This window comes from Empidonax traillii, unplaced genomic scaffold (genome assembly GCF_003031625.1).
Source record: "Empidonax traillii isolate 1590-97213 ecotype Southwest subspecies unplaced genomic scaffold, ASM303162v1 scaffold92:size1159251, whole genome shotgun sequence".
Taxonomy (NCBI): domain Eukaryota; kingdom Metazoa; phylum Chordata; class Aves; order Passeriformes; family Tyrannidae; genus Empidonax; species Empidonax traillii.
Window position 1 is genome coordinate 137,596 of NW_020955285.1, and position 24,467 is coordinate 162,062.

Here is a 24,467-nt window from a genome sequence, read left to right on the forward strand (position 1 = left end):
GTAGAGATTAAAAACCTAATTTGGTACATATATTCCTTTAGTAAGACTTAAGTTTCCTTATTAATTTGTTGTTGTTGTTGTGTGTGTGTCTACAATCTGCATTTAGTCTCCTGGAAGCTGTTGTCTGGAAACTGCTGACGAGTATTTTTTTTTAAATATTCTTAGCGTACACCTTCAAAGCATTCTGATAGTTTAACTATATTTCATCAAGATAAAATAGTAGTTTAGCAGATTAAGAGTTATGCCAGTGCTGACTTCCACTGCTGGTATTCAAACAATGGCTACCGTGAGCTGTGGCTTTTTTCTTCTCTCCCCAATTCCAGTGGGGAGATGTGCTTTATGCCATTCAGAATAATTAGAATAATTAGGATTAGCAATGTGGAAGTGATTTGCAGGCTTATGTTCTCAAATGGTTCAATATTAAACTTACTGGAAGAAAATAGTTCTCATTCTACCTTCTTTCAGGATACCCCAGCTCACTTGACCTTGTAAATGTTTTAATATTTATTGTGCCTTCATTAACTTATAATTGCTGAAAGTTTTGCTCTGATAATCAAGTTTTGAAGGTACTGTGAAGTAAGCTTAAAGGGGAAAAAAACACCCTAACAGTTTTGTGGAACCTTTTGCGTGGCAACAGGCATAAAATTATACTTTCCTGGAGTTAAAAGGTACTATTAGTTAATAATATTTAAAAAATAATTATGATGATTAATCAGCTAATTATCTTCTCTGAATATTAGTTTTTTAGGACATACCAAGCTTTGTCTGAAGGGAAGAACGATCTGGGGGATGACAGTTGGATGGTGTGAGAACCTCCAGTATGTGAACCTTGGTGTTCTAGGGAGTCCTGAGAAGAATAGTGAGAAATCAGCCACCTCTGTGGTGGAATAGCATGGCTTGGTATGTTTGTGTTAGCTAAATTATTGCAACAGCCTGATATTCAACTTATTTAAAAGTTACGGCAAGGCCTGTAGTGTCAAAAACAAAAGTGGCAACCCCCTCACTTGCAAAGATCTAGAAATTCATATTGGAGAATAAAAACATGTATTTTTAAAGTAGCAGCTACAGTTGTTGGACTACTTCAGGCTCTTCACTCTTCAATTAGCAAGTGCCTTTCATTCTCAGTCTCATTCTCAAGGGAATTTTTTGAACACCCCTTTATTGAAAAAAGCATTTCCTTCTAGCATTTACTTCTGCCACAGTGGTTCTACATTTAAACGTAACTCTATTCTTCCCACCTCATCCAGTATGGAAAGTGAAATTTAACGTATGGTTTTCTCGGCTTATTCTCAGCAATCTCTAGCTGCCTTTGAAGGAACTAAACCTGGCATTTTAAAACTTTTTTAGGCTCCTCCCAACCGTAGCTAGCTTTTTCTTGTTTTTACCCTCTGCTTCTCACGTTCACCTTAATTTACTAAGAATCAGGTGCTGCATTTCCCATTTTGCAACCTTTAAGCACAGAGGAGGGTCACAGAACTACTAGTGTTTCCATTTTAGTCTCACAGAGGACGTGGAAGAAGGAAATTGAACTTAATGCGTGGTGTACAGTGAAAAAAATTATACTTTTTTTTTCCTCTATCCTCTCAGCTTCTTTTTCATATTCTCTCTGCTTTTGTGCATTCTCAGTTGCTATTTCAGTATCAACTTCGGGACAGATTAACAGATTTAATTTGAACACCCAAACGCCGTACAGTAACATTTGCTTCTCAGCATTGAGTCCATGTCACTCTTCTTTGAATCTTACCCCTGCCATAGGGGAGAAGGTAGGTTCTTTTTCACCTTGGAGGCTATCAAACATGAAATTATTTCACCCAATATTATTGTAGGTAATAAGCAGAAAAGTTAGACTATATTGTCTGGGACAATGAGTGCTTTGAGCAATATTTATTGTCAATACCCTTCAAGATACTTTTAGAAGATAGTCTCTGAATTTGATGTTTATTTGCAACACGCTTAAAGAGTTTGTCATAAAATATATGTTCTGAATAATGTATAAAGGGCCAAGTAATGACATGCCATCAAGTTTGCCTGGGATATGAATCTGTTAGCTGAAGTCCTATGCCAGGACCAAATCTGGCACAGGTTTTTGATATCCAAAAGAGCCTTTATTTCTGCAAAGTCATAAAAGCAAAGTAATAACTCAGACAAGTTGTCTGAATCTCTTTCACCAAGGAAAATAAGCACCTTCCAACAACTTGCTTGGAAGAAGAATCTTGACACTATGTTTTGACTTGCCTTACACCTGCATTTAGAAGAGTATTAGAAAAATCTTTTATGAGAAGGGGAAAAGAAGTGGCTAATCTTCAGGTAGAACCAACATCAAGTTTGTTGATCAAATTTTGGGTATTTCTCTGTCAGTATTTTTACTTTCTTATTTGAATAATTTCCAGGTTGAACAAGCAGATTAGCAATTTCAGTGTCCATTGAATTCTCAGATTTTCATTCTGTAGAAAACTACTGTAAGAGCTCAACATTGTTCTTCAGTGCTTTACTAGCTTTTGCTCAATAGACTACTGTTTATGATTGCCAAGGGCAGATTTGTAGATGATATTAACTTCCCTTCAGAAGGACTTGTTCAATACCACAGTAGTAACCGCTGCATCAGAGCATGACTCATACTGCACTGGTGTGTGGCTAAGTCATAGAGCAAGTGATTCAATCATTATTTTTTTCAAACACTGCATAAAGAAAGCAACTCTTGACTAATGGATTACACTTTCAGAATATGTGCCTAATAAAATCGGTAGTTTATTTGCTTGCAGTAAAACGGTTGCTTTCATAGGCCTTTCCTATAAGAATTCTTTGCTTCCTAATAATAAGACATCAAACACTAAAGAGGATTAGTTTGTTGGAATGTTAGGTGGAATTATTCCATTAGGCTTTGCTTGCACTATGTTTTTCTGCTGTCTCCATGTCTTTCCATTTTTCTGTGCCTTTAAATTCAGCAGTGCAACCTGATATCAAGTCTACGTACTTTCTTTTGCTTTAGTTATGAGGAAGATTTACCGGGTTCAAGTGCGTTGTAAGAATACTAGATGATCTGTGGTTTGGAGGAAAACAAAAAAACAAAAAGATTTAATTGAAAATACAGATGCCTATGCTATATATACACTAATTATTCTGGGTGTAGACTGTATTCTGAAGATGATAGTGCAGATGGTTGAAAAGAACTGTAAGATTTCTTACAGGAACTATAGGAGGATATTATACTTAGGTGATCCTAATCAGTAATCTAAATTGAATGCTTAGGAAAAAAAAGATCTGGCATCCCTTGCCAAGAGGTGGTATGATTGGCAGCTTCTGTGTGTTAACCTTCAATCTCATTTGCAGTGAGATTAAATGCAATAACTTTTACTTTTTCTTGGAAATGCAATCTCTAAATGCAGAAGGCTCCAATGATGCCATCTGAAGTCTGGGGATGGAGACCTCTTCTTATGCTGATGCTGCTTTTTGGCTTCCCAAAGCATGAAAGCTTTGTGGGATTGACATGGCTGCCAGTTTTGTGAATAGATCCTAGATACCTAGGATGTACTCATTGCAGCAGTACAGAACCTGATTAAACCACTCCAAAAGCCAAGAGAGATATGTACTGAAGCTTGTATTTTGGGGAACAGGGTTGAAAGTGAAATCTGGAAATGCAGAAATTCCCTTCTTCATTGCTGTGACCTCCTTCCCGGGAAAACTAGCAGTTTTCAGATACTGCTGGTACATTTGGATTAAAAAGGGGTGGCTAGAAATTTTTCTTAAGGTTGTCTGTGAGGTGGTATTTTAATTGAAAAACCAGTGGTACTGCATAGGGTTTTCTTAGTTAAAAAAGGCAAACAAACCTCACGCAGCAAAATCCCAAACCCCTTTTACTGCAAGAGACCTGTCTCTGCTGTCAATCTGGGTTCCTGTAGGTGGGAATGTCAGTCAGTCTTCTGTTCTGAATTGTGGAAACAATAGGCTTCCTTTTAAATGCTGATGAGTTGTTTACCAGAGACATCCAGAAGGAGCTGTGGGCTCCTTCTCACTGGTTTCTAATGCAAGTCATCCACCCAGCTTTTAATCGATGTCAGCTACAATCTGTGAAAGTTCTGCTCTCTCTGGAACCAATCCAATACTTTTATTTACTTGATTCATTCCCAAATTAGTGAAAAGGTTTTGCACCAGGTTAGAGCTCCTTTGCTTCTCTAGTTTTCCTGCCCCATGCTGTAATTGGAGCAGAACCATATCGAGGTTTTCAGACCTATTTTGTTGTGCAAGTTGGATTTTTTTTATATGTATATATATATATGCCAGCAGAACCACACATTTTAAAAAATATACGAGTGTAATCAGCTTGCAGCAGAATCTCAATATTTCAGTTGGGGTGGAGGAAGAGGGAGTTAGTCTGGTTTCTCCAACATCTGTTGTGTATTTTATATTTGCAGGTGTGAGAAGATGTCTACAAGAGAGTGGCTTAGCTGATGTCATTATTTTAAAGTGATTTTTTTATTAAAGTGAGTGTTAATTTACAGCTGAACTTTGACTTGCACATTGTTTTTCTGTAATTTCAAACAGTGACTGAAAGATTGTTATATTGTGCCAAAACCAGGAGTGTCACATCAAGTTGTAGCCAAACGCTTTCTGCTCTGGGGACCCATTAGTGAAGAATTGCTGTTTCTTTTCCAGTCTGGGGTCTACCACTAGTGAAGGAAAGAAGCCTAAAATTAAAATAACAAACACAAAACCCGAAACAAACAAACAAGAACTCAAAAGCTCTTCAGATGAGATGAAGGAAGTGATTGCTGGTTGACTACCTGCAGTTGAATCATCATGTTGGTGAATTATTCTATTAATCCTGAGTATAAAGATGGGAACTAACTGTAGAACACTATGAAGGTGAATGGTTAAATTGGAATCGTGAAGACAGTTTCTCTGCTTTCAAAATGGAACAATGTGGACTTCATGTGCATCTTTAAAATGAGAACACGTTTTTAAATACAGTGGATTATCTGTGAAATGTTCTAGGGCGTCTGTGATTTAACCTCAGTTCTGAAGTGTGTCTTAGTCTACATGGTATGTCAGATAAGTTTTGTCAAGTCTATTCAAGTTTTGAAATAGACTGGTGACTTCAGGTGTCTTGATGATAGCCTTGCATGAAGGTACTTGCAGCCTCTGCTGCAGATCTGTTAAACTGTGTGGTGCTCTGTGTTTCCATCCCTGAATCTTGGTGGTGTCTATGATAACCAAGGCTGTTACCTGTGGTGTTGATATTTTTACTTCTAGGTTATTTCAGAGGTGGAACATTATGTCTTTATGAATAGTTTGACTTGCCATGGTACTGAAGGATTCAGTTTTATTCTAGCATTGCATTATACTTTGAAATACAAAGGAAAGACCTGATTACTTTATCTGAAAGTAATTTTTTTTTTTTTTTTGCTTGGGTTATTAACCTCTTGTGACTAAGTCTTTGGTCTTAAAACTCCCTCTAATCTGAGGGACTGTATTCTCTCAGCTAGAAGGGGAAAAAACGTTTTAATTACCCTGAATAGAGTTTTTCTGAGGAAGAACAAAGTAGTGCCCTCATGTTAGCTAATACTGCTGGTGAGCGCTGAAAAATTACTTCAGTCTGAAGGATTGTATGTGTGACACACTGTATGGTTCTTAACTAGTTCCTGGGGTTTGGGGATAAAGGTCCCTTTGTATACTTTTAAAAATCAAAGTATAGGTCCTCTTCCTTTTTTCTTTCCATTTTCTCTTTTCTGGTTGTTCTTTTCATGAGTGTGAAGGCCTGTACTCTTCAGAGACCCCACCAGTTTTTACCAACCATAGAGGTTATCCAGATGAGTGGATGCTCCATCCTTGGAAGTGTTCAAGACCAGGCTGGATGGGGCTTTGAGCAACCTGGTCTAGTGGAAGGTGTCCCTGCCCATGGCAGGGGGATTGGAACTAGATGATCTTTAAGGTCCCTTCCAAACCATTTCATGAGATTGTGCAATGTACAGAAAGTAAAATGAAGCTGAATAGTTCATACTATAACATTTTCTCCCCCAATATTTCCCTATAGAATATTTCACAGCTCTTTCTGTGCACACAAAATATGACACTCTGAAGCTTGGAGAATTAGAACAATTCTAAGAATAAGGCATTCCTTTTCAGTACCTAGCATTCTTATATTTTTCTCTATAGCCTCTCTCCTTTTAGCCATAACTTACAGAATTTTTATGTGTGATAAGCAAGGTCCTTAGCAACTTTATTTTTACTGGCAGAAGAAGCATAGCACATAATGGCATGTATAGCAATAGAGCTATATAAATTCTTGGTGGCTTATTTTAATAAAGTATTCCCGATTCCTGGGTATTGGCAATTTGCTCATAAGAGAGTTAAAAATAAGCTTCTTCTCTTAAGAAATAATGATGAAAATCCTCCAGAAATGTTGCAATATTCCTACATTGGCTTGAACTCCAGATGGAGAAAAAGATGTGGGAGGATTGCTCTAGACAGCAAACTTTATTTTTGAGCCCAGTTATTGTGTGTCTGGTGATATCAAGAGGAAATAACTTTATAAGGGAGAAGGCCTGAGAAAGAAGTGATGAGATGCAATAGAATGTCTTGCCAGCTGTTCCACAATGTACTCAATGATTGTTGACAGGGAAGCTGAAGATTTCTTTCTGAACCTTTCAGTTGCTATAGTGCTGTTCCCTTAGTCTGTTACCCCAGAGGTCTGTCTTTGTTTCCATCTCTCTCTATAAAATGTTATTAATGTCAAAAATAATCCATTAAAATTATGAATTAATTGAAAATGGTTCCACAAAACACTGTCAAGGATCAGTTAACTGAATGAGCCACAGTCAGTGGATTTGATAGAGACCAGTAAGGCTTGTATTACCTTAAGAGCTTCTTCATTTTTCAGTCGAGCCCCTCCTCTGGATTTCAACAAATCTGTTCAATTCAAAATGTGTTGGTGCAGCCACCATACTGTTTCTAGCAGTCTTAACATCAATTTGTTCATGCCTGTTCTGTAAAAACATACTTGAATGTGCCACTTAGTAATATTTCTGCAATCAAAAAAACCTTTCCTTTTTTCCTCTTAACAGCAGGATAAGTTTGCCTAAGAATTTCTGCTGGGACTTGTGCTTGTATCCATGTTTTAATCAGTTTTCATTCCTGATACCTGTTTTCAGGACTGTTTGGATATGTTGCTATAGTATTTTATAAGCAATGTTATGCATAATCATTCATCTTACACTTTGGCAAAAAAGCCTTCAAGCCAAGTTTAAGTTGATTGGTTGAGATCAAACACAAATCATGCCAGAGGCAAAAGTCAAGGCCCCACAGGACTGTTCTGTGCATGTTTTAAAATAGGAGGGACAGTGCAACTAAAGCTGTACCTCTTGTTACAACAGCATTTTTAGAGTTTTAGTCCGTTTCAGGAGAATGACCCAAAAAATGTGGAAACTACTTTGCAATTTTTCCTTTAACTGCATGGCATCAACAGGAGTAATTTCTTTTACTCAGCCATGTTATGCATTGAAAAGGGAAGAAAGATGATTTCTTTTAGTCAATTGAATTGTAGGAGGTATTTTTATTAGGATTTTCCTCAAACTATAAATAAACCTAAGCAAAGTGTAGAACCATCTTATAAAGATGCTCTTAACCTTACTATTAACTTCTAAGACTTTAGGGAAGCATAAATAGTTGGAGATGAAAAAGATTCTAATATAGAGTACATAAGAGATTGGTGTTCTGTTTGTTTTTCCTGTGGACATCTGGGACAGCCAGTTCCTGTGCTGCTTCTTGACCTTCTACAAAGTGTCATTAGGATCATGGAGCTTCAGTCTGGTGATTTTCTCCCAATTTCATGTGAAAAGTTAAATATAAATTAAATGAGTATTTGCAAATTGCTATTGCTTCCCCCTTCCATGAAGGGGGGAAGGAAGAAGCACGATGCAATGCAATTATTGTGATTCTGCATCAGTGAAGCATAGAACAGTTTAAGCTGTTGAGGATATGGGTGATCAAGCGAGGAATATACAGGCTTATTTCTGTGTGTTCTTGAAGGAAAACTGAATTGTCATAGATCAGAAATGCATTTGACCCCATGCATGAAATGTATGTTCTCAAATGATTCCTGATGTTGTTCAGGAGCTAGTGGTGAGCTTAGCTACTGCTACTGCTTTTGTGTAAACGAACCACTTAGAAGACTGTTTGTGTACAAGATTACATGAAATGCTCCTTACTTGACTTGATACGATCATCTTGAATGTACCATATGTATATTAGCAGGGGTGCACAGAGAAAAATATAGGGTGAATAGGTATTTGGCACCAGCATCTCTGGGGAAATACTTTTGTTTTAAGGAAAGTAGAATAAAATTAAAATGTGACAATAGTTGTGGGAAAACATAACTTTCACTATCTGAATAGATATGTGTGTCAGCTTTCACTACAAGTGAGTTTTACCTTTCCTACATGTCAGAGTAACAAGCTCAACCTTTGCTTGTCTCATCCCAGTAATTTTGGAGAAATTTTTCTTACACTTCAGCAGGATAAGCATCCTTCCACTAGATTTGTTTGCTACTTCCCTGGGAGTCCTGCTGTTTACCTGCTGAGGCAAACTTTGGTTACCTGATGGCTGAATTAGTTTGCGAGATTGAGGTTGTCCTACAGAAGTGCATGAGAATACTTGGAAATATTTTCTTTGAAGTTGGAACATCCCTTCATGTAAACAACTGTCATGAGTAAAATAGAAATATCTGGGGGAAAAAAAAAGGAAGGCTCTTCATATTTAACTGGAACTGTTGAAATCATTAGAATCAAGGAAACTTTTAAAATTATCTGGAGAAGTTTGTTTCCCTCACAGAGCATCCAAATACATGCAGAATGTTTGAATTGCAATACATAGGCATTCTGCTGAAACAAGCAGCTTTGCACCAGCTAGAATCCTTCTAGTCTGTCTGCTTGCCAAGTTCTTAGAGAAACAAAGCAATATTGACAAACAAGATGTGCAAACGTGAAGCCACAGTTTTTCTTTGGAATTCTGCCATGGGAGCAGTGTGTGGGTGGCTGGAGATCTGCCTGTGTGTATGGATGGTCTCTCTGTACACAACACATGGCACAGATGACTACAGCATTAATCACAACTCTGAATGAATGAAACACAGTGCTGTGTGTCAGGCAGCACAACTGGTCTCTGAGAAGGGAGGGAGGGAAAGGGTGTAGCTGCGATGCCTCAAATCACGAAGGATGAGTTTTACCATCATCTCAAAGCACTACGTTGTACTCTTCTTTGTGACTTGTAATAAATCAAAGAACTTTCTCAAAAATGCCTGCTGGTGTGATGTCATCTGAATAGAGTTTTCTGTGAGGATACAGTAAAGTAGTTAAGCTGTTTGGTTGTATGGACCTACTGGTTCTAACCATGTTCACTGGTACAAAAACATTCACTAATACTCTTGAGGCCTTGTTCAGTGTATTTCCTGATGCCCTAAGTAAATGCAATCAGGCCCTGAAGAGTAAGGATGCTCTAAAGGGTACCCTCTAGTATAGTTTGATCAGGGCACAGATCATAAATCAGGTGACTAAATAAAAGTCCTGTTACGATGCTTCTTCAAGCTTTCTGAATAACAGATAACCCTTTAAAGGGAGGAATGGGAGGGAAATGGATGACACCCTTTCTCTTGGAATGAGGCATAGGAGCAAGATAGATGGTTTGATGCAGAGTAGTTTACTTGATGTGTTGATAAACTCATTAAGGGCTGCTCAAATTAGTTTTCCATGTGTGATGTAATTAAGCATGGAAGCTTGCTTCTTCTGTCACTTTGGGCATATTGTACTGATCCATTGCATGAGCATTTAAAAAGATTCGTATGGTATAAGTGCAATGTCTTGACTTCTATCTGTTGTCCTTATTTGATGGAGGTATTGGCTAAGCCCAGGCAAAAGCCAGATGTCAGGCGAATCTGCAAATATGAAGCATGAAGACTCTTCTAAATAGCTTTATGGTGGTGTTAATCTGGAATTCTTAATAGCATTAAAGGAGGACCTGTGTACTTAATTTTAGGAACTGCTTATATATCTGATTATATTCTCCTAGTGTATTGTTCAAAAAAAAGGGCTGCTTTGAGTCCCCATATTTCTGAAAATGAGGCCCTCTTGCACTTTTGTCATGTTTACATTGGATGTTTAGCAAACCAAGAGTTTTCTTACTGTGCCTGCTATGGAAATTTTAAGTGTTTCTTTAAAAAGGATAGGAAGTTGCCATTTTCAAGTGCTAGTGATTTTGTAATAAGAAAAGTAGATAACTATTTTCTTCATATTGGCCTTTTTGCAAAAACAGCTGTGTTTGTTCAGTTAAAGTGTACCCTTATGTCCCTTGGCAATTAAAGAATTTATTAATTTTAAAGAAGTGATATTGTGATGCTGTGGCATTTGGCTTTTGGTAGGAATAAATGTAACAGAACAGTTTGCAAAGTTAGTGAGACAGGGAGGTTTCTGTAGTATTTCCTGTAGTTTTGAGGGCTCAAAGTGATTCAAACAAACTGCAAAGAAACCTTGAGACTAGAGGAAATCACTATGAATACAACAAAAAATGATTAAAATGTGTTCTATGTACTCCATCTCTCCACAAATTGTGAAGTTGGTTAAATTTGAGTAGGTTCAAGTTTTGTTTTCTGGAAGAGCAAATGAAAGAAACTTATTTGTAGCAAGGTCTTTAGAATAATCTGTTTTGATACTTCTTGAGGGCTTCTTTGGACAAGTTTTTAATAATTCTTTTGGTTTTGGATTTGTGCAAAACTGCCTAATGAATTGGAATAAAACTGAGGTGGAAATATTCAAACTATACAGCTGCTTTCCCTTGATCTTGCTCTGTCCTAATCTTAATAAGGAAGCTGTTCATGAAACCTAGCTGGATGAAAATTCTCTTGATTAATCCACTTCAAGATAATACAAGGGGTTATTGCTAACTCAAAGTGCAGGTAATCTTTAATGCTGTATGAACTGAAGGAATTGCTATTTTGCTGGTGGTTTTATAGTAGTTGTCTGTTCCAAATCCTACTCCTGATAGATAGGATAAGCAAACACGCTTGCTTTCCTTTTTCTAGTTCCCCATAGGCAAGAACCTTGGCAATTGAAGCTGGGTGGGTTTTTTTTCCTCTTTTGAAGCTGACAAGGGAAAGCTGTGAAGTTGGGTACACAAGGTATGGTATCTGTAAATATATAGGGATGACCTTCTGCAACCTTCTCTGAAAAAACACTACATCCTTTTGCTATCACCCAGCTAATCCTTATCCTGCTTGGCTTCTCTCCACCAGGAAACTCAGTCCATGTGGCATCAGAGCTCTTGATTAGCAAGAGCAGCCATGTGGAACAGAGGTATCAAGTCTAATGTCCAGTTTCAGTCAGTCTATACTTCAATGTTTTGAACATGAGTACATTTATTATGTGGTTAAGCATCTTCACTAACAGTTGTCTTTACTTACAGAGGAGGGTAGGCACTGTCCAAATTAATACTTCTGTTCATTCAGTAATGTTTTACCACAGAGTGAATGTGTTTGTTTACAATTATACTATAGTAACATATATTGTGTATTTTAAAAAAGTGAATCCTAGGCTGTAAAAAAACCCAGAAAACAAAATGACAAAACCAAAGACCAACAAAACCCTTGAAGCATATTTACTCTTGCTTAAAAATATCCAACAAATGTGAAGTTACTTCCAGACATAATAAAAAGATGCTGCAAAACATGGAATTCTGGCAAGTGTTGTCCTTGGGGGAAAATGGTCTTTTATGAGGAAGAAGAGCATGTGTGTAAACTCTAGGGAACAACTCTTAAGAGCTCTTCTTCTACATTTGTCCCGTTACTGTTTCTTCAGATTTTCCTGAAGAAAAGATATTACAAATAGCTATGTAAAGAGTAAATAAAACTGTAACACTTTGGTCCAAATATTTATATTTTCTCAAAAGAATTTAGCTTGTCTTTTCTGGGGGGGGAGTTTCCTTGTTTGTTTGTTTTGAAATTTCAGTCGGACATTTCCCTTTCTATTCCATTGCAGAAGTATTAGAATGTTTATTGTTATGATAAGTTTTTGGGTTCTTTGGATTCTTATTTTATCCCTTCCTAGTGTAAAGAGAAATCTGAGCTGCCTGGAGCTCCAGGATGGTGATGATCACACTTAGGCTTGCTGATCTCTTGGACACTCTGAATTCATAACTTTGGAGTGTGTTGGAGGCGACCTTTTAAAGACTTCTGTTACTGAAAATTGGGAAGTTTGAGAACCTTGAAATGAAATGGTGGAAATTGCATAAAAAAGCAGCGTTCATGAAGAAATTTGGTTATGCTTCAGTAGACACCAGAACAGTAAAAGCTGGACTCTGACGATGCTGACTGGGAGAGGCAACACTGAAGAGGGTTGTGACCCTTTGTAAGACAAGCTGTCTTCTACTAGGGCTTCAAATGTCCTGAAACAGAGGGTTTGCTCCCATGTTTTTCAGACTATATCACTGCAGGATCAGTGCTTTTCTTCTATTCAAGCAGATATTACGACTCTGAGAAATGTTCAAGTTATACAATCACACATTCCTAACTGGATTTTCAAATTTCTAACTAGGCAAACTTTATTTTCTTAAAAGTTGGGTTACTGTGCACTGCTTCTTTACTCCGGTTGGAACATGCTTGTTTTCTGGTTTTGTATTTATCTGTAAATAAACCGCATTTCAGACAGAACTGTTATGTCCATATGTGAAGCTGAGTACAGAAGAATGAATTGCAAAGTTTTTTTCCCCAGTCTACACTCATTTACTTCTCCTTTACTAGGTTTGTCTCATGCAAACAAGATAGTAAGTGTGATGTTTATTTTGTATTGTCTCAAATAACTGACCTTGCACCCTGTTAGGAAACAATGTCTTGCACTAAGCTTAAAGTAACAAACTCCTGCAAGGAGCAGAAGTGGTAGAAAACCTGCTTGAGCCATCAGTGTGAGAGTCTGGTGCTACAATCGTTAAACAGCTTTAACCTCTGCAACTGTATTAGTCTGCTTCAGAAAGAAGAAAAGAAAAAAGAGAAAAGAAGAAAGAAGAAATGTAACTATCTAGGAATGAGATAGGTGCATTATTTCTGGTAGGATGTGTATTGAGCAATGGTTGTAAGTTCAGATGACCTCCCCAGGTTACAGGAATAGCCATGTTACTGCTTTTGTTTTGGTTTTCCTCCATAGGATGTTGACAGTAAGGATGGCATGCTAAGATTTCATATTTTCCTCCTTGTGTCACTTCACAGAATTACTCATTTGCCTTAAACGTGAAAGACACAGATTGTCTTCCAAACCCACATTTTTTGCACTTTATGGTTTTTTTTACTGTGACAACTCTAAACTTCGAAATTTTGAGGTCAAAGCTACTTTTTTGGGGGTGTGGCCTGCAACTTAGTCCTGGGTTTCCTCGTCTCTTTCTCTGTGCAGCTAGGTTTTGCATATTTGGGTTTCCGTTGGGTGGTGTTTGGGGTTAGTTTGGATTTGTTGCATATTGAGGGGTTTTCCTCTGAGTCAGTGTTAGTCACCTAATGGAGCTGTTGGGTTACTCTGGGTACTGGAGGGTGGACACATCCAAATTGCTCATAACTGCTGCTGATTGGAGCTGCTCTTGCTATTTTGGAAAGGTGAAAGATCGTCTGATACTAGGGCCTTTCTGAAAGCAGAAGGAAATAGGGATGGGCAAAACAATCAGCTTGCGGGTTTTAAAACTCTTATGTATTTCCCATTACAAACATTGTAAGTAGAGGTTTTAATTTTTATGTGGAGTGTTGTCCATATGATTTGCATTTCCATGTTTATAGACACATTTTTCCAATCCCTGTGGTTTCACTAGTGAGGCAGAAAAATATAGCTAGGTTTTGCTGAAATTCAGAGTTCACAACTTTTTTAGTTTATGTTAGTATACTGTAGTTATTCATATTTGAAGAAAAAAGTAGGGTATTGTGGCTCATAACATTCATTGAGAAAAAGCTTGTTCTTTAAAATCTTCGAAAGGCTCTCTTCTGATTCTATTCTTATTTATAATAATAGTTCTTTGGACATATTTGAGAACTAGTAGTTATTTTGAGTATTTTAATGTTAGAGCACACAGCCTGAGAGTTTAGGGACATGATTTTTAGTTTTTTTTCTGAAAAACTGTCAAGCACCTGACTGTCATTATTGGGAAATTTGTGGTGTGTTTGGAAGTAACACACTAAGTGCTACAATTCCCTGCAATCAGGAAAAAACATTCAGTTTGTTGGTATAACTTGTTTTTTCCCAGATGAGAGACTGGGGGGAGGTTTGTGTTATAGATACAAGCTGTTTGATTAGTGTAGAATATCATATGTGTTTTAGACTAAAGATTTTGATATACTGAAGTATCAGCACTTGAAAAACAAATTAGCAACATCGAGCTGATATACCTTACTGTTGCTGGCTTAAGTTAAGCCAAAATTTAGAACTGATTGCCTGTCCTAATTGTAAGGAGTACACTTGAATTACAGAATTTTATTCTGTTTATGTTGGCCTTAGAGTGATGCAGAGGTTTGTTCTTTAGACAAGATGTCCATGCTGAGGTTCACAATAGAATAGCAATAAATATTGATGATTTGAATAATGTTGTTTTGAATAAAGACAACTGGAGGGATGAAGGAAGACAAATGTGTTGTTGTCTGTAACTGCGGTTGCATTTCTTAGTATAACTTAATAGTTTAGCAGTGGAATAGTGTGTGAGGTCAGATGGAGCTCAGACTAGGAAGTAATACAGTGATTCACTTTTCAAAAGCAACTTTGCTTTTGCTTTTAAACAACTCTTAATTGAAAAAGAATGTAGTCATGTAATTAAAATGCTTTTTTTGTTTTTGCAAATGGTAACTTTTCCTTCTCCTCAGTTTTACTTTGTGCTGAAGTTAATGAATTTGAAAAACACTTCAGTTAGGTGAACAATCTTTTAAAACAAAGATTAATTTTTTTAACATTTATTGCCTTTTGACTTTTTCTTTTGACAGAAGGAACACAAGGACAGTTATATTTCTATTTTTACTTGGCCAGAATACAAATCAAAATAGCAAAATAAGTACTGCATTTGGAGGGTGGCAGCTTTAATAAATCAGTTAAATACTTCAGAGTTCATAATTTTTCCTGTTTTCAGTATGGGGATTTTTTATGAATGCTTTAATGCTTTACCTCAAGTATCACCTTGAAGACTTGAGACAAAGTGCAGCACTGTTCTGTTTATAGTAGCTGCAAAAAATTACTGATTTCCTCTGTAAATCACTGGAAATTATTAGAAGTATGCATTTTTCAACAAAAATAACACTGTATTACTTACCCTCATGACTTTTTTTTCTTAAGGGAGACTTTTCTGGAGTGCTACAAAGAAATGAATTATTACTAGTATGGATTGATATTAAAATGGTTTTAGATGTTGCTTTAGAATGGTGTGTATCCCCTGCTCCAAAGGATCTGTCACCATACTTCAATTTTGTAAGTCTCTGAAATAGCATTGGCTTATAGCTATGCAAAAGTTTAAAATTTGATGAAGCGACAATTTATTGTGCAAGGCACTAGTGGCACTGGTTCTGCATATTTTAGTGGAAGTATAGATTATTCATTCAAACGAGACTAAAAAAAATGGTGACAGTGCATTGTTACTGATACTACTTCAGAAAGATGCCTTTAAGAAATAAAACCCATGTCCTGTGGCTGAAAGTTTGCCTCTTCTACACCTACTGTCCCCCGAACAGATTAATTGAACCTCTCAAAATTTAACCTTCAGCAGAGCACGGCTATAGTTTGTAGTTCAAAAGGAATTTAGAACTAAGTATGACCTTGGTAATTGACCCCCTCCGTAGTTTGAACTCTCATAAACTCACCTTTGTAGTAATTCCTAGCCTCAGTCAGTTCTGAATTTTATAAATAAGAACACCTTTGGCCTTTTCTGTGGTATGTGGAAAATTGTTACACCTTTTTTTCCAAAGGTGTAATGAATTTGGAAAACTTGGTATTCTGTGAGATTTCTTTTCAATTGTTTGCATTATTCCCCTGCAATTCAGAGCCCTTTCTCCTCAGTAATACGGTCATAATAAACTTGCATCATTTGTGTTAGGTCTTTAATTCTTTCTCCTTCCTTCTGAAAAGGCACTCCATATACTTCTGGAGTTCTAGGAATAGTAATACAAGAACCCTGTTCCTCCTCCCCTTGGTCTCTTTTCCTGTGCTGTTTCATATATCTAGTACTTTCTTCCACTCCACTTTATTAGCAGAGATAAGCTGTGGGAAAGAGGGAATCCTCTAGATTATGAATGATCAGGTAGGATGTTATCTATTTCTTGAATCCAGGGGCTGTGGGGAACAGTGTTGGAACTGCCCATGTCAAAGGAAGAGGATGAAGATGTCTTGCAATTCAGGTTGCTTTTACAGCCTCCTCTGAATGCATCAATATAAATCCAAAATGAGTTCATTGCAAGTGGATTTTCCCTGTGTAAAACAGTGCAAAATAAAGGATATTTGATTGTTAAACAAGCTATTTAATTCCACTTGTTTTGGTTTTCTGTATAAATCATCCTATTCTTTGCTCATGGATCAAGTCAAACTTGGTACTGTTTTTATTCCAGATGATTGTGGCAAAGCACTGTCTAACTTGTTTATGTCTCAATTTCTTCACCCCGTTGGAAGAGGTTTTCTTTGATAGTGTGTCAAAGCTTATTGAAGTTCTTGACATTAACTACTGTATTAAATATAAAATATTGCATCCTAAAGTTGTCTCATGCTAGTTTATGTGATTATTTTCTTTTGTCTGGGAATTTTACAGATGTTGTAAGGCTGCTGCAGTTTGGAAACCTGCTGCTGTGTCTTGGAAGCCTGCTGAATTATCATTCTTTGTATGAGCTTTCAAACTACTATTTGGCTGAAGCCAGCCCAGTGAATCTTTAAGTCTGACATGTTAGAGTGTGCTGATTAGGAGCTATTTTAACTGAGGTGGTTTATTTAATCAATCTTTTTGAGCTGTTTTGATCGTTCGAGCTGGTCTGACATATCTGCACAGAGCCAGGTCTCATTGCAGTCCTACTTAAAGGCAGTTTGTAGGCAATTTTCTTTTAAGATTGATGTTTAGTCCACAGAAAAAAACCTGCTTTTGTCATCTGCGATTTTGTTGATTTGTTATCAATGGAATAGTATTAGCTGGATACTTTACATTACCAAAACTAAGCTCTCAAATGTGACACGTGTAAAGTAGAATAGCATACTGCACAGTGGAGTGCTTAAGTAAGCACTCTAGTCTGTATAGACCATGTTTTTTTAGGTTTTGTATTTGATTGATTGATTTGGGGAGTAGGGTAACTATCCATAGCTACCTCAGTGATCTGATTGGGGTCTGGGTGTATTTATGCCTTGCTGGTTGCATGTATTACCTAAGCTGGTCAAGTTTGGGTTTTTTCAGTCTTAAGGAGGACATAATGTAGTCTTGGGGTAAAACACTTAGCAAAATAGGATCAAGGTCATTACAAGCATTTCTTGTTAAGACCCTGTCTCCTAGTCCCCAGTTTCACAGGTCATACCAAGTCATGCACATCATGCTGGTCTGTTCCTACTCAGATACAAACCCAGAATGAATGTTTGTCATCATGTGGCTCAAATAAAGCAAAATGTGCTAACCATAACAAAAACTGAGATTTGTTGCAAAACACCTAGTTCCTTTAATATCCCTTTTCTGGTTCAGTGATTCCTGAATTTTGAAAGCTCTGCTTGTAGTATAAATGGAAATGAATAGCTTTGATAATAGAATTTACATGTATAATGCAGTCTCCAATGGATAAAGGTTTAGATCACTTAACAGAGCTTACTTAACATTATGTACTGCCTGTCCTCGTTAGGAAAAGATGGAAACAGTACTGTGCTTACCAGCTGCAAACTCTTTGGCGCTTTGGTCACTGTTCTGATTACCATTTGCATTGACAGGCTTCTGTTCTGAAAAGAAAAGGAAGGGAAATGTGAAACCTGGGGGCCATGTGTGATACGGTATCTCAGCGCAGGACAGCATGAATCTGCACTGTGTGCGATTACCAGACAGTAAATCAGCTGTGCTGTGCTAGAGCCAGAAAGCAGTAGCTTTCACACTTGCTGCCTGTTTCCCACTCATTGTAAAGCCCTACCCTATCACTTGATAGACCTGGAAAGGAAGCTCAGAGGAAGCAAGTGCCACTGCTGGTTCAAAATGTTCCAGGGCAACTGGAAACTCTGAGCAATGGCCTGGGTGAGAAGAACAAGACCTTATTGACAGGGTTCAATCCTAGTCAAGTCTGTTTCCCATCAGCTTCCTAAGTAATCACAACCTTTCTTTTTTCATCTCCTTTGCATTCTCTGGGCCGAGTCTCTCACTTTCACCTCCTTTTTTATTTGATTTATTATTTTTTTTTTTTTAGTGGACTGAGCAACCAAGGAAAATGAGGAATTTTTCCCCCCTCTGCTAATTCCTGGAGGAATTATTAATGAAAAAGATGACAAAAGCAGTCAAGGTAGCTGTCATCCCCTGCTTTGGCCCCATGTTCCTCCAGATTTTCCATTGAATATTCTTTGAATTTTTCCTTTCAGTAGGATCTTGTTATTATCATTTGATGTATAGAAATACATATGATTTCAGTGATGCCATGGCAGATGTGGTTTTCATGTTCCCAATTAATGGTGTCATAGGCTGGTGGCTGTTGTTACAGGGCCGTAGCCCTGTAAAATTATGCACACACACATGTACGTGTAGTGGGAGAAGTATGTAAGCTGAGACTTTCTTTCTTGTTTTCAAGCTCATCTAGACTGTGTAAGACTTTATAAAGCATTTATACCATAATGTAACTAATTATTTTTCTAATGCTGAAGTTTTAAACACAGAGCAACATACCCCTTGTACACTTCACTGTGCCATTTTGCACAGATATACCTAGGATTTTTCCATCAGTGCAGTAAGCAGTCTCTACTGGCAGTTCTTCTGCCCTAGGGCCTCCTAGTGCATCTCAAAACTTCTCACTGCAGTATCTTTTTCTCCTTGGGCTCTCTGTGAGGCAAAAAGAGTTCGTTTAATCTGAGGTAAAAAACAAAAAAGTTCTCTGAAGAAACATGGTTTCACAGGATGACCACAGAGGTGTCTCCTAGGTTTTGTGCTTGAGTGTCTCTGGCCATGATCATGACAGAGCAAATCCACATAATAGAGTGTAAGCATGTAAGCATATGTGGCATTTCAATGTTTTTATGGTCTTTTTGCAGCAAGCAATTTGACTCTGGTGAAATATGTTTGCATATTAAAGGAACAGCCAATTCAAAAAGTCAGTGAGAAGATGCAGACTTCGGGCATGAGTAATATTCACTGAATTGGGTAGTGAGAACTCTTTTGGAGGGATAAACTGGGTTTCTGATGGTGTGTACACATTTATAAAGATGATATGACTTACTGTATTTGGTAATCCTGGCAATGCTCATACCAGGAAAATCATCTTATTGCAGGAAAACCCGCACTTTAAATATGTTTTAGAGTATTTGCTTTCAGGGGAAAAAAAAAAAGAAAATTCCTAAAAATAAATGATCCAAATTCTCAACCCTCAACGATACATAAAATGTGAAAATGGCTTGTATTCTGTATTAGAAGTATAGGGTGTGCTAGGGATGTTTTTGAAAACTCAGTTAGGCAGACAGAGTTACTGCTGCCTTCAGAAGCTGTGCGGAAGGACCGCGTGTGCAAGGGAGATGCCAGTGTGACACAGTGCTACAGAGACATACTGGTTTGCAGAGCGTGCCAAGCTTGCACTACTTTGTTTTTAAATGTTTTTCCTTCCCTATGTCCAAAATAGTTCATATTCAAAAACTCTGGTTAGGATATTTTGGAAAGATGTCCCCAGACACTTCATAATGGAACTTGGGAAGAAATTCAAGAGACAGGAGTTCTCAACCAGCATTTGTAAGCAAGTTATCTTTAAATATACTGCTTCTTAATCTAAAATTAACTAAAAGGAGTCTATGGTATTTTTAGGTCGGTATATGAATCTGGAGAAATCAAAGTATGTGCTTGTTACTCCATCGACTCACTACAAGGTTTTTTTCTTCCCTTTTTTGAGATCTTAAGCAGTCCAAATCTCCCAGGCCTATTCAATGTGTTTCTAACATTTTCCTATGTCTTACTATTCCCAGGATGGATCGTACTTGGCTGAGTTCCTGTTGGAAAAAGGCTACGAGGTGAGTGACTCGGTGACTGGTTGCAGGCTGATGGAGTCATTTGGATGCTGCAGCTCCGTCCGGCTTCCTCTGCTTCTGTCCTTCTCTGTGCATGTTTTCCACTCCAGCCCTAGATAACAAATCAGAACTCCAGAGAGGAATGTGCAGCATGGCCTGTAATCATGCCAGGTTATTGTACTATTTATCATCTAATGTCCACTGGTGGATTCCCTCTTCTCCTCAGGGTATAGCTGCTTTGCATGTTTCCCGCCAACTCAGATAAGCAGCGACCTGTGTGAGCCAAAACTGTAAGGAATTAGGGAATAATTTATTATGAAATGTACCACATAAAGGAATAAGAATCTCTTGTTTGTTCTCTTTTCCCCCTTCTCTCTTCACAGTAAAGGCCCTGTTATTTTGGCAGTTAAATTTCAGCAATGAAAACCTTGCATCTTGCTTTCTCTGTTTAAAAAGAAAAAAAAACCACCAAACAACAAACACCAAACAACCTGTATTTTAGTAGAGTTGCTTTCTACCTTTTCTCTTGGATTAATTATATTCTTGCTTAGCATATGATTTTTACTTACCTTTTCCTTGCGATAAAGAGTCTAATTCCTTCTTGCTGCATAATTTTCCCTGGCAAAAATCACATTTCTTGTGACATAGCAAAACAACAATCACATTGTTGCCATCTGTGTGATTTGATGTGTTTGAACTGATGTAGACATAAATGTAAGAATATTTGCCTTCTCAGTCATGAAAGATGCTTCCAAAAGGTACAATAACGGAAGGAAATGGGTGGTCAAATTCATTTCCTTGCAATGTAGTATTTTCTGGGGTTTAAGTAAAAGCTAATATTTGTTCTAATATTAAATTTTATTACTTCTGTTTTAATACTGCTTCAGAGCTTAGTGAGAAGTCTCTTCTCAGACAGTCTGTGCCTTCCATGCTTTTGTACCAGGTTAATCTTGCCTTGCTTATTCCATCCTTTCTCCTGCTTTGTTGATTGATTTGCTTATTGATATTGGCTTTTCAGTGTTGTAAATTGATTTTTTTTTTTTTTTAACTATTTCTTCATTCCATTTGCGGAAGAGACACATCACTGCAGTTGCTTCTGCTACTTTGAACACAAAAGCACATATTCTCTCCTAGTCCACAATGAAGTTGGGAACTGCCAACAGCAAATAAAATGAAATATAACCCTTTTCACAATAGAAGGGTTACTGTACTTGGGTGGAGTGTTTTTTTTCTTCTCTTCTTTAACTCTCTATCAATTTTGTGGAATTCTTTCCTGTGTTTTCAGTTAGAGACCTCTTCTTCTGAATAACTGAACACAAGAGTACACATGATAACTGATTGCCTTCCTAACCAAGATGCTTCATTTAACTTGGTGGGTTTTTTAAATTTCAGTTTTTTTAAAGATCTGGGACTGTTGAGAAAAATCCACTGATCTTACATTCTTAACCAGATTAACCAGTTTGCACACATTTTGGCTTGTCACAGAGTTTGCATTTCACCTGTCCCGTGCAGACAAAGGTGCCTTTCATCAGTTTTTTTACAATTACACTGCTGTCAGGGATTAAGCATTTGACAGGTTTTCCTGCTCTTGTGTGTTCATACCAGAAAAAGGAGTGGGAGAAAAAAAAAAGAAGAAAAGAAAAAAAAGCAGAGTTCACATGCTTTCTCGTTATTGCTGGATGGCTCTCTGGATTTGTCTGTTTGCTGAAACTTTTGAAGTCCTGGGATGATTGCATTTAGCACATCTCATTGGTCAAATGTTGGAATCACAGTCATTGAGCTGACACAAAGCTCTTCCAAGCCCGATCTTTCATCAAACTTTGAGCTGGCAAGATTTGACTTACTGGTTTGACTTAATCGTTCACATGACCTTGAATTTTAGCTTGATTTCATTCAGAGATAGATAATTGAGTGCTCAAAAAGTCCCTTATCAGAACTTTAAGCCAAAATCTTTAATTTTGCTAGAAAAATCACAGCATCATTTAGCTTGGAAAAAACCTCTAAGATCATCCAGTCCAACTGTTAATGCAGCCCAGTCAAGTCCATCACCAAATCATGTCTCTGAATGCGAGATCTACATGTCTATGAAATACCTCCAGGGTTGGTGACTCAACTGCTTCTCTGGGCAGCCTGTTCCAGTGTTTGGCAACCCTTTCCGTGAAGAAATTTTTTCCTAATATGCAGTCTAAAACTCCCCTGTTGTAGAGTACCTCAGTTAGCTTCCTTTAGAATAACTTGTTGCTTTAAAACTGCAAAGTCTGATATTTTACTCAGCAAACAGTAGTTCGTTTGACTACTCAAAATATTTCCAGCATCTTTTTGTAAAGGTGAAGTTATTATGGAAGTGTCTTTTTTTTTTTGATAGTGTTTCTCTGTAAACCTGATGTCTATATAAATTATCCACATATTCTATAAATAATTATTTTGATATGGTTTTGACTACATATCTTTGAAAATTTATCTTCATAAATTCATTGTTTGAATGAAATTTCTTTTACAGGGCATGTTTCTCAGTGTCTCATTGATCTTCAGAGTGCAAATATTTGAATTGTAGAACATGGTATGTTGTGAGCATGCTGTGTGATGGGCACACAAGAGATTTTATGCAAGGAAATTGGCATCATGAATTTGGCTTGCAAGTTGTAAAGATGACTATTGAGCTGTTTTTACAGATCTCAACACCAAAATGTCATTCTTAAAACAGCAAGCTGGTCTCAATCTACAGTTGTGTACACTTTTTTACTCATTTAAATTTTTGACTTAAGATGAAATGAAAAACTTTTTCTGTGTCAATAGCCATAGCTTGTGTTATGCGTAAAATGAAAATCCCCAAACCAAACTAAAACTCTAAATACTATCTGTTCCTGCTGCTCTATGCTTGCAGGTACAAGTTAACAGCAAGTGAGAAAGTAAAGCGATGGTCTGATCAAACCAAGTGTAGGATACATCAAAGTGTAAGGGATCACTTTCAGAAATAAAAGGCAGGGAGAGTTCAAGGACAGTCAGATGCTTAAGCTTGGTTTCACTTGTACAAGCACAACTTCTGCTGCTGATAACCTAAGCTAATATGAATTTTGGCAGCAGGCATCATGGTCCTGTCCTTCAGGACAGGAGGAAACAGGGTCAGTGTGTTTGCATTTCTCCAGTGTATTATACACAAATGGTCTTTTCTTTAGTGTTAGTCAGAACCAGTGGGGCTTTTTTTTCTGCCAACTTATTTATCATGGCTGCTTAAAGGAAATTCCCAACCTGGGTTTCAACCTCAGGCTTGTCTGTGTGTCGCATAACCCACTGGAGAACACTGACTCATGAGGTCCGCAAAACAGCACTGACTGTTCTTGCTGTTCTTCCAACACCCCAGGAAGTGAATGACAGCTGATTTCGAAAATACATTTGGGCCTTGCAGCTATTGCTCCTTCTTTCTCCTTGTCTTCTTCTTCCCTTCTGTCCTCTCTGCTCACTCCCTCCTTTCCACAGCCCTATCTCCTGCTTTTTCCTCACCCATCATCTCTGCCTCCAGAAAGTCTTCACTGCAACCAGGAAGAAATGGTTTTCTTGGCATTCACATATTTCTTCTCCAATGCCAGAAATAATGTCAAGTCTCACTCACTACGAGATGGTGCTCTAGGGCAATTCAATATGTTTTCTGTACTGTGTGTCATGCTTCAGCTGCTGGGGGTATCAGCAAGGGAGAAGGGGAAACCACTCGAGTTCTTGAGGCATCAGACCTCATCTCCAAGTATGTTACTATTTGGATAACTGCCCACCTGTAGGAATAGATACAAGCTCTGATTACCTGATATAAGGGTTGGGTCTGTGCATATGAGTATTTTGAGTAATGGTGATAAAGGCTTTCCTCTTAATGTTTACCACTTATCTTTTGTATCTTAACTTGTTCAATCCCCAGGTGCATGGCATCGTTCGTCGGTCTAGTTCTTTTAATACAGGCCGGATTGAACATCTCTATAAGAACCCACAGGCTCACATTGAAGGAAGTAAGACTTTGTTTTTTTATTTAAGGTGGTATGTGTTATTTAGTCTGTTCTATGAGCTTGGTGAAGGGTCCATGGGAGAAGAGAGGGAATCCCAATTTCCTCTGCTTATGTTAGCTAGCTGCTCTATCTCAGAAAGAAAAGTGACCATTTTTCTCTGAAGATGTGGCATGAAGTATAGATGCTCTTGTATATGTGAGTTACAAAGAGTGGAAAATACGAGGGGCCTAGGAAAGCACTTTGTTTGTAGAAATGCTGCCACAGTTCACACATAGCTGGG

At 37.6% G+C, this 24,467-nt stretch overlaps 1 protein-coding gene across 1 annotated transcript in view; it reads left to right on the forward strand.

The window, feature by feature from the left end:
* Nucleotides 1–24,467, forward strand: part of GMDS (GDP-mannose 4,6-dehydratase) — a 411,128-nt gene that overhangs the window by 41,229 nt on the left and 345,432 nt on the right. The window contains exons 2-3 of the mRNA XM_027881664.1: nt 20,154–20,198; nt 24,103–24,190. Of these exons, the coding sequence (XP_027737465.1) occupies nt 20,154–20,198; nt 24,103–24,190 (133 nt within the window). The remainder of the gene's footprint in view (nt 1–20,153; nt 20,199–24,102; nt 24,191–24,467) is intronic.